Below are 17,593 nucleotides of genomic sequence, written 5' to 3'. Positions count from 1 at the left end.
GAATGCAGAGACAGATCAACCGAACTACAGGCTTAGTCACCACAAATTAACACTCAGAAAAGGAAGACACAAAAATCATGGCAACCAAAAGAAAACAGGGTATGTGGTCACTGTTTTGCAGGTGATGTTGAGATAGAGATGCATTTCTTCCTACAATTTCTAACTGCTCTACAATAAGAATCTTGATGTATATATTCCTCCAACAATGTTAAACATTCAGTGAAATGAGGAGCTGTAGTCGACACTGTAATAACAGATTTCATAGAAGTAAATTACCTCTCCAGTGTGTCCTGGGAAGACCCAGGACACACTGGAGGGACTGTGTCACTCGGCTGGCCTGGGAATGCCTCGGGGTCCCCCGGAAGAGTTGGAGGAATTGTCTGGGGAGAGGGAGGTCTGGGCTTCCCTGCTTAGACTGCTGCCCCCGCGACCCGGCCCCGGATAAGCGGAAGAAAATGGATGGATGGATGTATATATATATATATATATATATATATGTATATATACACACACACACAGTGTTGTTCTTGTGTGTTTCTCGTCTTTTTTCCGTTACTAGTTTCAGTCGATTGTGCATTCTTACGGATGTACAAGTGGTGAGACTAGTGATTTGCTTTTTACTCTTTTGTGGCCTTTTAACAACGAAATCGGGTGACCCATTCAGCCACGGCTCCATTGTTTACACCGGGGACCAGCTGTTAGCACTGTGCAACACCGGCATACTCCCAGCAGAAAGACCGGAGATCCCCGGATACGGAGATGGAGAAGGGAACACAGAGCTGGAGTTAAGTGCCGGGACAAGCGACAATGGTTTAAACCATCCATACCGTCTCTTATTAAGGGGGAATGCAAGATCTCTCCCTAATAATAAAGAGCTAACAGCGCTAACCAGACTGCAGCGGGAGTATTGGGAGTGTAGCTTCATGTGCTTTACAGAGACGTAGCTGAACAACCTACACCAGACAGCGGAGAGCGGACAGGCGAACGACAGAGTGTGGTAAGAGGAAGGGTGCAGGCATAGCGATGTTTGTGAAAAAGAGGTGGTGTAACCCAACGCATATTAGTGTATCGGACATTGAGCTACTAGCTGTTAGCATCCGGCCGTATAACCTGCAGAGGAAGTTCTCGCATGTCATCGCGATAACTTTGTACACACCCCCCCTTGGCCGATGCGGCAGCAGCATGCTAGCTCTTACACACTTTGGTCTCACAGCTGCAGACATCGCACCCCCAGGCCTTCCTCCTCATCTGTGGAGATTTCAATCATGCTTCCCTGTCCTTGACCCTCCCCACCTTCACCCATTATGTCGATTACCACACCAGAAACAATAAAACACTGGATTTACTGTATGCAAACACCAATAGTGCTTACAGCTCTTCACCTCTCCCCCCACTGGGCCGATCTGACCACAACCTGGTTCATCTGCAACCTACTTACATACCTTTGGTGAGTAAACAACAGCCAGCCACTAGGTATGTGAAGACATGGTCACATGAGTCCAGTATGGCACTGAGGGACTGTTTTGACACCACCGACTGGGAAGTGTTGTGCAGTCCGCATGGGGAGGACATTGACAGTTTGACAACATGACTATATTAACTTTTGTGTGGACAACACTGCTGACCAGAAAGGTACGGTGTTTCCCTAATAACAAATCCTGGGTGTCCCCTGAACTGAAAAACCAACTGAATGAGGAGAAAAGGGTTTTTAAGTCTGGAGATAGAACTGAGTTGAAGAGGATGCAGGGGGAGCTGAAAAGAGAGATCAGGAAAGGCAAGGAGGGGTACAGGGGGAAGCTGGAGAAGCGCCTGCACAGGAACAATGCCAGAGAGGTTTGGAGGGGCCTGAAAACCATCTCAGGCCACAGCAGTGACAACGGCTGGGGCCCAGAATCTGGAGACCAGGAATGGGCAAATGAGCTGAACCGTTTTTTTTAATAGGTTTGATTCTACTCCCGTTCCCTTCCCCATCCACCAGAGCCCAGACCAGACAGTATTACCTCTCAGCAGCCCCTCCCTTCCCCCCAGTGCATCCCTGACACCAGACACCTGACACCTGTGGAAAAAATTGGTGTGGAAGACGTTATCATCTACCTGCTCCATCGCTCTCTTTCCCACCTAGTGAGCTCTGGTAACACAGTGAGGATTGTGTTTTTTGACTTCTCCAGTTCTTTCAACACAATCCAGCCATCACTGCTGAGGGGGAAGCTGGCAGGTGCCGGAGTAGACTGTCACCTGGTTGCATGGACCATCGTTTACCTCACCAACAGACCACAGTATGTGAGGGTTCGCGACTGTGTGTCGGATGTGGCAGTTTGCAGCACCGGGGCTCCGCAGGGTACTGTGCTCTCTCCTTTCCTCTTCACCCTCTACACATCGGACTTCAGACAGAACACAACCAGCTGCCACCTCCAGAAGTTCTCCGATGATACAGCCATCATTGGATGTGTATCGCAGGGGAACGATGCCAGCAAGACCAAGGACATGGTGATAGACTTCCGCAGGAAAGCACCACAGACTACACTGGTGTGCATCCAGGGATTTGATATTGAGATCGTGGAGGAGTACAAATACCTGGGTCTACACCTCAACAATAAACTGGACTGGTCCAGTAACACTGATGCCCTGTGTAGAAAGGGCCAAAGTCGTCTCCATCTTCTGAGAAGACTGAGGTCCTTTGGAGTATGTAGGACATTGCTTTGGACTTTCTATGACTCTGTGGTTGCATCTGCAGTCTTTCACGCAGTGGTCTGCTGGGGCTGTGGAAGCTCTGAGAGGGACAGAAAGAGACTGAACAAACTGGTCAGGAGAGCTGGCTCTGTCCTGGACTGCCCTCTGGACACCACTAACGATGTAGGTGAGAGGAGGATGTTAGCCAAGCTGACATCAATCATGGACAACCCCTCCCACCCCCTGCATGACACAGTGGGGGCCCTTAGCAGCTCCTTTAGTAACAGACTGCTGCATCCAGTTTGCAAGAAGGAACGCTACCACAGGTCCCTCATTCCATCAGATGTGGGATTATTCAACTCCTGCATCACTCAACAAAAGACTGTGTTGATATTGTTTGGCAAATAATCTGTGGTTTTTCTCTCGTCTTTATGTCACTATACACTCATATCCTTACATTCAGTGCAATATTACATATTTCCTTTACATTTTGTGCAATATTACATATCATTTACTGTTTTGTATATTTTATTCTTCTGTGCAATAGTAGTAACACTATTTATTGTTATCTTTAATCTGAAGATCTGAAGGCATCATACATTGTTTTTTTTTCACAGCTATTGGGGCAATACGTATGTAATACATATTTTTTATGTATTTTTTATACACATTTTTTTTCTTTTATATAGTCAAATTTCATTTTCCTAGTATAATATGTATGGTCTAATTTTTTATCTTGTATTTTTTTTTTTTTTTTTTTTGAATGTTCTTTATCTCTGCTGCTATTTTTCTTTCCACTGCTATTACATGCTGCTGTAATGCCCGTCTGGCCCAGCAGCTACAAAATGGGGTGCAGCATAAACCCTGTGGGCATTTTGTGCATTGTCATTGTGCATCCACTAAAGGTGTTTGTTTTTGCTGACATGCTCAGATTGTTATTCTAAATGACTTCACATGACACGTGTTTCCTGTCTTTATGCTTGTTAGTGAAGGAGTTTGTGTTATAACTGCTTGTGTTGTAGTTGGACAACAGATGTTTATTGATTGAAGGATTATTGATTGTTGATCAGTATTGCTGAAGTTAATTGTAATTATATTTAACAAGCAGTTGTCTGTGATTAATTGACCAAATGTGTTGTGGTAACAGCTTGTTGTGAGTGCTAGAATTAAACACTTCACAATTCACCTGATAAAACACTGCCGTTTTAACAGCCCTTTTGTAAGATTATATCCACAGTTTGGTTTATGATCCCTGATCTCAGGTTGTTGCTGCATTATTATTAATTCGTATTAATAATGTATAGTTATTGGTATCAATAACTATCTCTAATATTTGCTAATAATCAAACCTGCTCCTACCTGTTCCCAACACAGGACAGCTGCATTGCATGATTATGATCCAGGCAGAGAGTCACACCAGGGGTGGGTGGCAGGGAGTCACACCAGGGGTGGGTGTGGGAATTCTATTACATAATGTATTCTGTTGAAACAGTATTTTAAGGTGGGATATAACACATAGGGGGTCATTCTATATTGTCAGTACTTTAATCCATCACCTGCTTACTACAACCTTTGTTTTTTTCTTCTCCTGTCTTCTCTTGATCGCCTCCCAAACAGAGTCAGTAGAAGACATTCCATCTGTCAAAAAAAACATTCAGCAAGCTACGTGTCAAGCCAGTAAGCTGCTGCAACCCCCCAACCATGACTACAAGAAGTTAGAGGTCAGTAACATGCAATGAACTCCACAAGCTGCTCATTCTTACTAGAATGAGACATTTGACACATCCCTCAATTTTTTGTTCAGCCATTCCGGTTTATTTTTTGCGTAAACTGTTCTGAAATTTAATGTACTAGAAAAGTGTACATTGTTCAAATCACAGCTGTTTTAGTGGCTGTAGATCTGAAGTACAGAGGAACCTAACAGCAATTATGGGCTTCCCTCACTAGAGAAAGTACTGTATTATCATTTTCACCCATGCATTTTACCCAACACTGTACTTGAAACATGCTATTTAATAGGGGTTAGCTCCAATATTCAATATTTTTACAATTGTTATATTATTATTATAGCTGGCCTCTTGTGTTTAAAAGTTGAGTAAAGAAAATAACAATTTATTTGAGGTTGATCAGCTGGAAAATGACAGCTGACACAAAAATAAAGCTGTGGGGGGCGCCAGCGAGCCGCAATGGAGTGAGACGTGCTTTTGTGAGCTCCTGCAGAATCTCTGACATTCTTTCTTCACTGAGAAAAGATATAGCGACTGTTATCAGAGAAGAACTGAAGAGTGCGCTAGCAGAGGTTTTCGAATTGTTGAAGAAGGAAATAAAAGACGTAAAAACTGAGATAGCTAACAACACAACCGCTATGCGTACAGAAGTGGAGCATGTAAAAGCTAATGTGAAGGCTGTTGAGCTCGGGCTGTCAGAGTGGTCTGATGAAGTTGTATCGATGCAAACCACTGTAACAGACCTCAGAAAGCAAGTTGAAGGACTAAAAGAAAAGTGTGAGGACATGGAGGGCAGGATGAGGAGTGGAAACATCCGGATCACGGGTGTAGCTGAAGCTCGAAGGTTCGAGCTCTCCAACCGCGGTCTCCAAACTCCTCAAAGAAGTGCTACACCTGGACAGAGAGATATTAATCCAACGGTCACACCGCAGCCTGACACAAAGAAGACCTGGAGACAAGCTGTGTGTAATTATTGCGAAGCTACACAACGAGGGAGATGCCATGGATATTCTAAGGAAAGCCAGGGACGGGTGGCCAACTCACCCACATTAAGGAAGGTTTCTGGTTTCCGTCAACTACAACGGAAACCAGATTCCATCGTTTTGGACTACACTGCCAAGGTCGCCAGAGACAGGGTGGCATTTACGCCCGCCAGAAAGATGCTTCGTGGGAAACCGGGCGTCCGCTACGGTCTGCTGTATCCGGCCAGGCTCTGCATCACCAACAACAACGTTGAGCAGGAGTTTGTGGATGTTACCAAGGCAATGGACTCTATAAAGAAACACATCCTCCCTGCTGATGGACCGGAGTAATGAGCGACAGCATCCTTAATAGGTATTAGTTCTGAATTTGAAAAAGGGGAAAACAAAAAACAAACCAAAAAACAAACCCTTTTGCATGCTATGTCTATGATCCTTATGGCATTGCGATAGGTTATGCGATCTCATGTAAGAGTAGCAACTAAAATGGTTGCATGTCTATGCACATAGTGTAATTAATAAGTGAGAGTTAGACTATCAGCATAGCTTACGTAAAAGTACATGATTCTCGCCGCTCTTGCAAAAAATAATTTACTGCAGCACACAGTTATATTTACAACACAAGTCATTGAGTTTAAGGTGTCTTTGTATTTATTTATTTGTAACTAATTTGGAATTCTGGGACAGCTCAAGGTGCATATTTACTGATTCAGGAACACTGCTTGGCTTCTGTCCAAACCAAAGCGAACTTGGTTCTTTAAGGACTGTTCGCACAGCTGCATGTTGGAGATGCAGACACAAACACAAACACAGAACCTTTTGGAACTCCTAGAGCAACATAAAGACAGATTGATCATATCGAGTAAAGAAGTGCCAATTAAGGGTGAAACTTCTTTAAGGAGGCTAGTTGGGATGTGGTCTAAGAGACAGAGTTTACAGTTTAGAAGAAGAAATCATTGAAGTTAGTTTGTGAAGCTTGATGGGAGAAAAGCATTCTAAATATGTGCCAGGTTTAACAGCTGTTTCTCAGGTTCCTATGCTTGAAGATAAATTGGTACCAGTTCAGGGCAGGAGGTGATGAATGATTTTACATAGTCAATAGGTTCTATTGTTTACCCTGCAATGCTATTGGATGGTAAATGTGTTTATAGGTCCGGCCATCAGGCTATGAATTTAAGTTAGGGCTGTAGGAATATATAGCTCACCAGAGTTATGATTATCTGTTCTGGCTACGGTGCTGAAAAGAAATCTTCCTTAAATGTAGCTACAGCACTATCAGACATCTAGTGTAGGAATTTTTTCCTCCTGACATGTTGTCTGGTAATAGGAATACAGAAGTTAATAAACGATTGTCTTATAAAAGAAGATTTTGTTAAAAGACTATTATATGTTCAGTTTTCAAATGAGAGCTCCTTCATCCAAAGTGGGATGAAAGCCATCTCTTCTAATGTAAGTCTTTCCCATCAAGCCCATCAATTATCTAAAAAGCCCACATCTTTTTTATCCATCATTTTAATCCTTTATTTTAGGATTTTAAATAGAATACAAACAGTCATCACTTGAACAAGTCAGTCACGTTTAGCTATACAACTACAAAAAAGATTTTGACAGTTTTGATAAAGCAAAGTACATATAGATAGAGGGTACACAGTTACTCAATCATTGCACCATTGTTGAGATACTCCACTATCGGACTCACAATTCTGATGAATATTTATCCACATGATGCAGAAAAACTAGTCCATGCATTTGTTACTTCCAGGCTGGATTATTGCAGTTCCTCACTATCAGGCTGTCCCAATTGTTTTGCTAAATACTCGCCAGCTAATCCAGAATGCTGCGGCACGTGTTCTGACAAAAACAAGTAAAAGAGACCATATGTCTCCGATATTAGCCGCTCTGCACTGGCCAAGAGTTTTCTAGAATTCTGTATTTTGCTTTAGTTAGTCATTTTTTCTTAGAGAGTCATCTGCTTTTTTGTTATTGTTATTCCAAGACAAAGCCAGAAATAGATCATTCTAATACTGAAACATTGTTGAATGTTTAACCCTATGTTCAGAATGTTACCAAGCTAATGAGTGGCTTCATTTACTTGTTAGGTAAGTTCAAAACTGTCCAGTACAGGGGTTGGCAACTCGCGGCTCCGGAGCCGCATGTGGCTCTTTCATCCCTCTGATGCGGCTCCCGAAAATAATTAATGAGCATTTAACTAAAAAGTATTTTATTTTAGTTCGTTCGTTTTGAAACAAATCGCTCGCGCTCACAGATGACAGTTTACGATCCTGCGTAAAGATGCAGGTGACGGCGCACAGCGCTGATGTGCAGACGCTCTGCGCCGAGGTTCAGGAGCAGAAATCACATTAACCACGTTTGATTAATATTTTAATTGCCTATTATTGAGCATATATTCATATTTTTTCATTGTACAGTGAAATAGTATATTATACTATTAGTAAACTGACGGTATGCAGAGAGTGGACGGTATTTTTACCTTGCTGCTGGTGGAGAATTTAAGTTTGGTGTTTTTTTCATAAATGCAAGAAGGACTCCAATAGACAGTGAGAATTTTACTTGAAAGTACCTTCAACCCAACGTCTTTTTGTCGGACTTCAAAATGTTATTGTTGCACGCAGAAATGTCATTTTGTTTTCTCTGCGGTCGTTCAGCTATTTCATAAATGCAGCACATTATCGTTTGTTTGTACATAGTATAAAGGCAAAAAAAACATTAAATGCAGCGTTATTTTATTTGACACGTAAAAGGGTTTTGTGGCTCCCAGTGTTTTCTTTACTGTGGGAAACGGGTCCAAATGGCTCCTTGAGTGGTAAAGGTTGCCGACCCCTGGTCCAGTAAATCCACAAGCTCTCTTTGGAGTCATTCTTCTTTGTTTATTGTCGAGGACGTGTCTCAAAAAATCTCTCTGGTCCTCTGGGTTCTTTGAATGAAGCAATAGGAGAAGATGTTGAGTCCAAAAAATCAGTTTTATTCAATAGAATCTGCATTTATTTTAACATCAGTAGAATGTGCAAGATAACAGAGCTCTGGGTCTCAACTTTCCTTTCCCTGATCCACAACAGAGTTGGGTCAGTTCATGAAGTCTGACACACTATCTCTCCCTGACCCAGTATTTTTATAGACAGAACATGAGGAAATGCTAAAACAGTCGTTGGCTCCTCCTCGTTGCCGTCGGGCGCTCTCTCTCCTCTGCTTGCTCATCTTCAAGAATCTAACGTCACCGCAGCAACCTGTTTGCAAGGACAAATCTAGAGAGACAACCTTATCCCTGACGCCAGCCTGTTCTATCTTAAGTCGAGGGCCCCAAGATGTCTCCCATGCCAGGCCTCTATCTCAAAACCTCCTGTTCTAGGTCACACTGGCCTTAGATATATTTTGCACACAAAGAATCACTCCTCGTCTAAATCACTTCTATGAATAATAAAGGAAAAACTCAACCAGGAGAAGTAGAATTTCTGTTGATTATTCAGTCACACAATCCATCAACAGAAAATATGAATAAGCTCAACATATCAGGATCATCATTAATCATCATTATTCATTAATATAAGCATATGCATGTAATCGAACCATTAGCAGAATATATGTGTGTAATCAAACCTATCAAAGTATAGGAATATGACCCAAATATCCATCATTATGAATATTCAAATCTCCGTTTAGGATTAATCTGTCATATCTAGTAATGCCAAGTGTAATCAGATCAGAGATTTTCTGCATAAACAGCACTGAATATTTTCTTAGTTGATACAATACAAACAAATAACATATTCAGCACTGAATAGCCGATAGACGTCAGCCCGAGTCCTGGCTGGAGTGGATGGTATCGGTCTTGCATTGTTGCTGTGCCAGTAAGAAGTGTGATTAGGGAAGGGTGGTTTGGCAGCGTCAACAGCAGATCCAGTTTGGACTCACCCAGGGCGGCGTGTCAGTCAAATCTGTACATTCAGCAATGAATTGCCAATTCACATATATTTCAAGCTGTGCAATCCTCTCAGTCAGTTGTTCACTCTCCTCTTCCCAGGATTCCAATTATAGAAAATCATATAGCTGAAATCATACATCAAGCAAGAATGGGAAAACATTCCACATTCAAAATTACAGCAATTGGTCTCCTCAGTTCCCAAACATTATAGTGTTGTTAAAAGAAGAGGTGATGCAATAGAGTGGTCAGAGACACTTGATTGATGTGTGCTTCATTGATGAGTCTTTTCCTTAAAACGTTCTCATAAAAACCAATTGAGAAAAGAAATTGGAAAAGTTACATAAACATGATATTGGAACACAACAGCCCCCATATTTAATGCTTTTCTGCATTACATTTTGATTCCATAAAATTGTTGATATGAAGAGGGCTGTCTACGCTCAAAAAACAAGCAAACAAAAATTAGTACTTCAATATTTTTTCATTTCAATTCCAATAGGCTCAAGTACAGAGTGAAAAAAATAAAAAATACCCCTGACTTGTTGGACTGCTCTCCACTTGTTAATGTGTTGGAGCCAAACATACTTCATGTGACGTTTATCCAGCTCCTATTCTGACAGCATGTGTGTGTGACCTTTTCTCTATCTGTAGGATTTCATTAACCAGTTGATGGCCATGGAGACAGTCATTACCCAAGTTCGCTCGCTCAAGTCCAAGTTTGCCATTTGTGAGGGTGAGAAGAGAGAGGACACAGAAGAGCTGGAGCAGTAAGTTACACCCAGTTTTATTGGAGCAGCATTTCAGCCAGAGACACATCAAGGAACTTACATTTATAGCAAACAGCAATATAGTTTGTCAAAAAAGCTTATCTAAAGGAGGATTGTGCTGAGAAAACTAATCCCACCAAATATTTATAAGAATATTAGATCTTAGGACAGGCATGTCCAAACTATTCCATAAAGGGCCGTGTGGCTGCAGGTTTTCGTTCCAACCAAGGAGGAGCACACCAGGCCAGCCAATCAACATCAAGGGATCACTGAGTTATCAGCTGAAGACTGAGCTCAGCTAATTAAGCTGGTGTGCTCCTCCTTGGTTGGAACGAAAACCTGCAGCCACACGGCCCTTTATGGAATAGTTTGGACATGCCTGTCTTAGGAGAAGATTAGGAGGAGGAGGTTGTGGTGGTGGAAGGAACAGTGTAATGTGCACATCAGTTACACTGCACCATCTGCTGGGAGTAACGGTGACATTGTAGGCAGGCAACAGGGCTCTACTGTGACCAATTAACTGCCACTGGACATTTTTACTCACTGCTCCAGTGCCCCTGGAATCACATTTGATGTCTTTGTCCAGGTTTGTGAGCACCTTGCTGGAAGAACCAGAGGCGGTGGTGATCGGAGCAGGCCAGGGGCCAGCTGGCAGCATCATCCATGGCCTGTTTGTTAACGCTCAGAGGGTAAGCAGATTCACTCTCTCTCTCTCTCTCTCTCTCTCTCTCTGAAGGGTTTGGAAAAAAGTACATGAAAAACAAAACACTATGTAATGGTTCAACAGACTGATAATTGAAATGGCAGAAAGAGACAAAGATGCCTCTGTGATACAGTAAAGTAATAAGACACTCAAAATACCCAATAGCCATTTAGCATGTTGAAATTAGAGCTCTGGCTAAATTACACTAGATCGACTCATAATGGGAATTACAAATGACTGTAAAAACTACTAAAAACCTACAACTTTGTACTAGTCAGTCCTTCACTTCAGTAAGTAAAGGTGTAGAATATTTTTTTGGTTTCCATTATTGAAACTGAGAGAATCTGTTTTTACTTTGTGAACAAAGTAAGCCTTTCATTTTGATTAACTTCACATAGGCCCAATTTTCATTCTGCTTATTGAAAAACAAGAAAATAAGATATGAAAGAAACCAGATATGATGGAAGCAAAAACCTTCTCCTCCTATTTTCAGCACATTTGGATTGTCAGAAACCCATATATATATACAGAGCAGAGGTGACACAAGTCTTCTCTGAGTAGAGCTATGATATTGTGATGCAGCTGACTGCTTATTAAACTTCAGTTCTAAATTTTCTATTGTGAAGCTGTGCTGTTCCTTAGCATTACAGCATATGTGTGTATGTGTTATGCTTGTGAGGTAATGGGCAGTGCTTTTTCTTTTTGGTTGTACATTTCCTCCATTCGACTGTGTTTTTGTGTTGTTTCTCCCCCTGCTGCTTACATCAAGCTGGCTGACTTCACAAGTGACGAGGTAACCACAGTCAATGAGAATTTTCCTCCCAGCTACCAATATACCCCTACCCCTCTACAGTCTGTCAGTAACATTCCACAACAATCACACACTCAGAAATACACAACTAAGCATATGTAAGTGGGCTCCAGAAGTCTGTGTGCACTACAAGGAACAGTTTCCATTTGTTTATAATTTGGTTCTTGTACTAATTTATATCTCCTGTTGAAAATGTACTTCCATAAAGTTGCTTGAAAAAGTATTTATACCCCTTGAACTATTCCATATTTTGTCACGTTCTGACCACAAACACATATATATTTTATTGGCATTTTATTTGAAAGACCAACACAAAGCAGCACACAATGATGAAGTAAAAGGAAAATTCTACAAGATTTTCAAAATTTTTCATAAATAAAAAACTCTGGCGAGAAAACATATTCATCCCCACCGTGTCAATACTTGGTGGAACCGCCTCTTGCTGCAATTACAGCTCCAAGTCTTTTGGGGTATGTCACACATCTCGGGACCGAAATTTTTGCCCATTCTTCTTTGCAAAACAGCTCAAGCTCAATCAGATTAGATGGAGAACGTTTGTGAACAGCAGTTTTCAGATCTTGCAACAGATTCTCAATTGGATTTCAGTCTGGACTTTGACTGGGCCATTCTAACACATGAATATGTTTTGTTTTAAACCGTTCCATTGTAGCTCTGGCTTTATGTTTAGGGTCATTGTCCTGCTAAAAGTCTTTTGCAGATTCCAACAGGTTTTCTTTCAAAAATGCCCTGTATTTGGCTCCATCCATCTTTCCATCAACCCTGACCATCTTCCCTGTTCCTGCTGAAGAAAAGCACCCCCACAACATGATGCTGCCACCACCATGTTTGAAAGTGGGGATGGTGTGTTCAGAGTGATGTGCAGTGTTAGTTTTCCACCACACATTCCACCGTGCGTTTTGCATTTAGGCCAAAAAGTTCAACTTTGGTCTCATCTGACCAGAGCACCTTCTTCCACATGTTTGCTGTGTCCCCCACATGGCTTCTGGCAAACTGCAAATGAGACTTCTTATGGCTTATAAGCAATGTTAGTCATAATTCCAGTTTCTTGATACTGTAATGCTCAAGGGTATTTCTCCTGGATGTCAAAATTCCAATGAGAAATAAGCATACTTTAAACAATTGATTTAGTCATCTAGGAGAGGGTTTCTCTGTCACCATGCTGTTGTCAGACATTTGAAAATGTTTATTACTGGACATAGCAGTATATATGTGCTGTGCTCAGTGTAGTCAGTGTACATTACCAAGGTCTTGTGCCAGATTTTGTGTCATGTTTTACTCGTTAGAACAATTTTAAAAAACAGCAGTTAGAAAAATGGGCAGACAAGCATGATCTGGGAAAATACCCAATTATGTTAAATGTCTGCCAAATGACTTACTGTCTGTTAATGAGTGGTAAGAAACCATAAATTATCTCTCACAGTACGCTTTGCCCTGTTAAATTTACCAACATGCTAATGGAGCTAGGCAAGCTAATTGCTAACGTGTCCCAACTCCACAAAGGACTTTGCGCCATACTAACATTCAATTTAGCCATAAAAAGGAATTAACATATATACATACCCCCTTGAGCCACAGCCCCCCCCCCCCCCCCCCCCCCCCCCCCCAGGCACTCCATCCTCATTGGGGATGATACTCACTTTCTGTTGTTTTATAAGAGAAATCTACAGGTCATCTCTTTCTTTCAAATGAAGAAGATGCATGGAAGCAGTTAGAATTTATATTTGAAGACACATGATTGCTAGAAAGGAAAACAACCAGTACCTTGAGATGGCCACTGTGATCTAAGTTAGTTTGTCTGTCTGAGCAGAGGCAACTATTTCATCTCATCTTATGTTTGTCAGAGCATAAGATTTTACTGTGTTTTTTCATTCATGTTGATATAATTTTGTCATGAAATAAACATTCAGACATACATCAAAATTTTCATTGACAAAATAACACTGCTTGATCAACCTGAGAACCTGAGAAAAAGTGCTAACATTGCTCTGTGTCTGCCGATGTGTAAATACAATGCAAATACATTTGCCTTAACAACTCTAAGGAAGCTTACATCTTATTTTGCGGCCTACTGGTGGGGAAAAATAATTAGTTTATGTTACTTGACAAGAAAATGTTGACAGTGTAAAAGCATTAGTTAAATGAAGCTTTGTATTGGATGCAGAGTTTGGACCCCGACTGTTGATTGAACGTACATACAGTACATGCCAATATATTAAGATCTGAACTGCCTAGCACACATAACCACATATTAGGTATAAAACCCTAGAACCCCACAGCCAAGCATGCACATCCTGACATAGCCCACCTTCTCCTCCACCGCTTCAATCGATTCCATAGATGACAGCACTTAGAACAAAGACCTCTTTCCAACAAATCTTAACAGAAGTGTTTGTGTTGTATCTTCATTTCCTCTCATACTTTGCTGGCCTGCTTTGAAAGGAGAGTATTTTTGGTGACATGGAGGTGTGCACTGCAACTATTATATACGTTATAGTCTTGTTGCTTGTATGTTATGCTAAGAGAAAGCTGCTGCTTGATTCCCTGTAGCTCCCACTCATCTTCTTTCTGTCTGGGCATTCCTCCTGATTACCACACCACTACCAAATTAAATAGATATTTTTATCCAATAGCATATAAGCATATAGAACCAAATCACTCAAGCCACTACATATTGCTTCTCCTCTCTTTACTGCCCTCAGATTTAGGACATACCAAGATCCATTCCTGTATTGGTGTTTGTTTTCCACTTCCCTTTTTCCTTCCTTCTCTGAGAAAGCATGGACCAGGGGAAGAGTTGTCCCTTAGTTACAGTAAGATGCAGTAGGTCTGTACTGACACTGAATATTTACTTGCATGCTGGCAATCTTGGTGTCATCAAATTTTTTCCAAGGTTTTGTTTGTACATGTTTGTGCATGTAAACATCATATTGTGGTTACAGGAAATCTATGGTTTATTACACACTTGTTTTCACTTTCAGAGCTAGGTTTGATAATAAAACCCAAGTTGTATGCAAGTAAAATTATTCTGCAAATTAGTGAATGTGGTACGCATTGTCTGTATCCTTGTTTATGGTCACTGTCTGCAAGAACGTAGAAGAAAAAGTAGGTTAGATTACCATGGCCTGAACTTTCCTGTTATTTATCCATGACCTGAACATTCACATGACATGCACTATTAAGTATCCTGTTATTGCAAAGGTATCAGAGACTTTCACAGGACAGGGTGTGCCAGTAACTTTCCAGAATTATCAGTGCATAGTGATTGAACCAATTCTACCACAGATGCAGGGGGAGAGAAGAATAGAGGAGCTCAGTGTATCATTGGAAGTCCTATAGCAGCGTAAGTAGGGGCTAGTTCGAGGCAAGCTTGAGCCAGCCTGAACTGTAAGCTTTATCAAAAAGGAAGGTTTTAAGCCTATTCCAAAATGTAGAGATGGTGTCTACCTCTACTTTTTACAGGAGAGGAGCTTGAGGAGAGAGGAGACTTCAGGGACCATAAAGTCAAGCCTGCATTCTGAGAACGCAGTGTTCTAGTCTGGTAATAGGGTACTATGAGCTCTTTAAGTTAAGATGGTGCCTTACCATTTAGGGCTTTGTAGGTAAAGAGACAGATTTTTTAATTCTTTACTAGATTTTATAGGGAACCAGTGCAGAAAGGCTAATATGGGATAAATATTCTCTCTTTTTCCTCATTTTTCTCAGAAAACATGCATTCTGGATCAGATGGGCAGTACTTAGCAAAGTATTAGACCAGCCTGATCGTAAGATATTGCAATCCCAACCAGGAAATAACAAATGCATTTGGTTTTTAAATATTTTTAGATAACAGCAGAAGCACCTTTGATACTTTGAGCAATACTTGTTGTCTTGTCTTTGTCTTTGGCATCACAGGTTACCACCTGATGGTAACCTGTGATGGAGAAGCCCAAATTTGCAGAATGATGAACAGAGTGCCCTTATCCTCAGCTGTTACTTAGAACTCAGAAGTTAAAGACAAGCACAAAGCAGGCAGTGATGAGAAACCTGGATTAAATTCTAATCATGTATGCAGAAACCTGCATATACTGCCATAAATTGCCTGTAAATGTCGTATTCCAAATATGGTTAAAAACAGGATCTAGTGTCACGCAGTATGAGTATATGACCCTGTGCTTGTTAAGTAAATGGCCTTTTCAGTGTCATGTAATGTTAAGTTTAGAATATCAAAATGCTGTACATCCCCTACCAAAGTGGACTAGTAGTCTAGAATAATTCAGCAGCCTGTTAAGAGTGACACTTTGTGCACGGGTATGATACTTTTTATGATGCGTTACTTGAACTAATATAAACAATTTTCTTCAAAAACCTTTTTTCATTGAACAAAAGACCCCGTGGGGAACAGCCAGCCCAGCCATCAATGACAACAGAAATTACATTGTTTAAGTCAGACATGGCATTAAAAAAATAAAACCCTAGCCCTGTCATGGAAATTCAGTGATAGCAAGTGACTGTGTGATTTTGGTCTTCATTGTGGACATTATTATCATTATAAGTAACTCTCAGAGTTGAACCTCAAGCTTTCAAATGTGAAATCACTTGAAGTGAAATTAAAGCTGTGCCAATTGCAACTGCAAAGGGGTAACATTGCATGGTTTCAGGACATGAACAGTAAACAGAAGGAGCTGAACATATTTGATATGCCATTTAATGTGGAGCCAGCTGATATGCTGAAAACAAGCAACACAAAATTATTGAGCTGCAAACAAACTAGAATTTACTATAAGTTCTTTTCAACACTGACTTGCAAGCAAAGACTCAGGACTCAAGACTAAAGGACCCAAACCTGGAAAACTAGCCTCATCATAGCATAGCATAGACAGCTTATCATCATCATCTTTTTATATAAAATATAGCCCTCAAAGGATGTTGAAAAAATTGAAATGGTCCTTGATTGGAAAATATGCCCCCATCCCTGATCTGAGGGAATAATTCAGTATTTTAGGAAATAGGCTTATTTGCCTTTTTCCCAAAGGTAATCCTTAATAGAGTGTGAATTATCAAATTATATTTGAGTAATTGATTTTACATTGTGTCAGGAAAGCATCATGTGTCATGCCAAACATTCTGCAGGTTTTATACATTCATTTTCATCATCTGTCAAGTCCATACACTTCACAAAAGCAATAAATGGCATATCCCAGTTAAATCCCTTTTAATGTTCTGTGTAGGAAACTTTTTCTAGTGTAAGACCTTCAGAGCATCTTCAGCAGACTGTGTTTCTCTCTCCCAGTTAAGGCCAAAGTATGGAGTGCCTCAGTGGTGTCAGTAGTGCAAATAGGAGGCACAGAGGTAATGATGGACCAGTATAAAATGTCAGTGCAGAGTAGTTATAGTGTAGTAAGTTCTCAGCTGTCTCCACTATGTGTTGCTGGGTCTTGTGTTCCAATACATTGTAATTTCCAAACCGCAGCCAGCCAGTGCCTCTATAGAGGGAGATGAGAAAGGGCAGTGGTAATCTGGCTCTCTTCACTCTTAGCAGGAAGTAAAGGTGTTGTTGTGCCATCTTGGCTGCAGAGTTGATGTTGAGAGACCAGTTGAGTTCACAGAAATCTGCACACTGAGAAACTTGGTGCTCCTGACCCTATCCACTGTGGAGTCACTTATATGCAATGGAGAGTGGTCAGCCAACATCCTCCTGAAATCTACAACCCCTCCTTTGTTTTGTCAACTTGTGGTTGTTGTCAATTCACCAGCTCACCAGCTGGATGTATAACACATAAGTTAACAGAAAGTCGCCAGCTTAATGCTAACATATAATGGAAATTCCCATTAACGGGCTAATCGTATTAGCATCACCATCGCAAATAATTAACGGTGAGATTATATGTTATATATTATATTTCCGTCACTCTTTGAAATGACTTTAACTACAACTTAAAAGCAACCAGCTCACTACACTACTGTGTGACTACTTATTCCTGACTGAACTATGGTA

At 40.9% G+C, this 17,593-nt stretch overlaps 1 protein-coding gene across 3 annotated transcripts in view; it reads left to right on the top strand.

Moving 5' to 3' along the window:
* Nucleotides 1-17,593, top strand: part of rab3gap1 (RAB3 GTPase activating protein subunit 1) — a 78,766-nt gene that overhangs the window by 58,796 nt on the left and 2,377 nt on the right. For 2 of the 3 annotated variants that reach the window (XM_041962331.1, XM_041962332.1), the window contains 3 exons: nt 4,288-4,391; nt 9,969-10,084; nt 10,671-10,773. In XM_041962331.1, coding sequence (XP_041818265.1) covers nt 4,288-4,391; nt 9,969-10,084; nt 10,671-10,773 — 323 coding nt within the window. Of the gene's footprint in view, nt 1-4,287; nt 4,392-9,968; nt 10,085-10,670; nt 10,774-17,593 lie in introns of those variants that run through there. The other variant, XR_006007873.1, reaches the window with a different exon arrangement.

Source organism: Chelmon rostratus, chromosome 21 (genome assembly GCF_017976325.1).
Source record: "Chelmon rostratus isolate fCheRos1 chromosome 21, fCheRos1.pri, whole genome shotgun sequence".
In the NCBI taxonomy this organism is placed as follows: Eukaryota; Metazoa; Chordata; class Actinopteri; order Chaetodontiformes; family Chaetodontidae; genus Chelmon; species Chelmon rostratus.
This window is presented reverse-complemented; position numbering and strand designations above follow the sequence as displayed.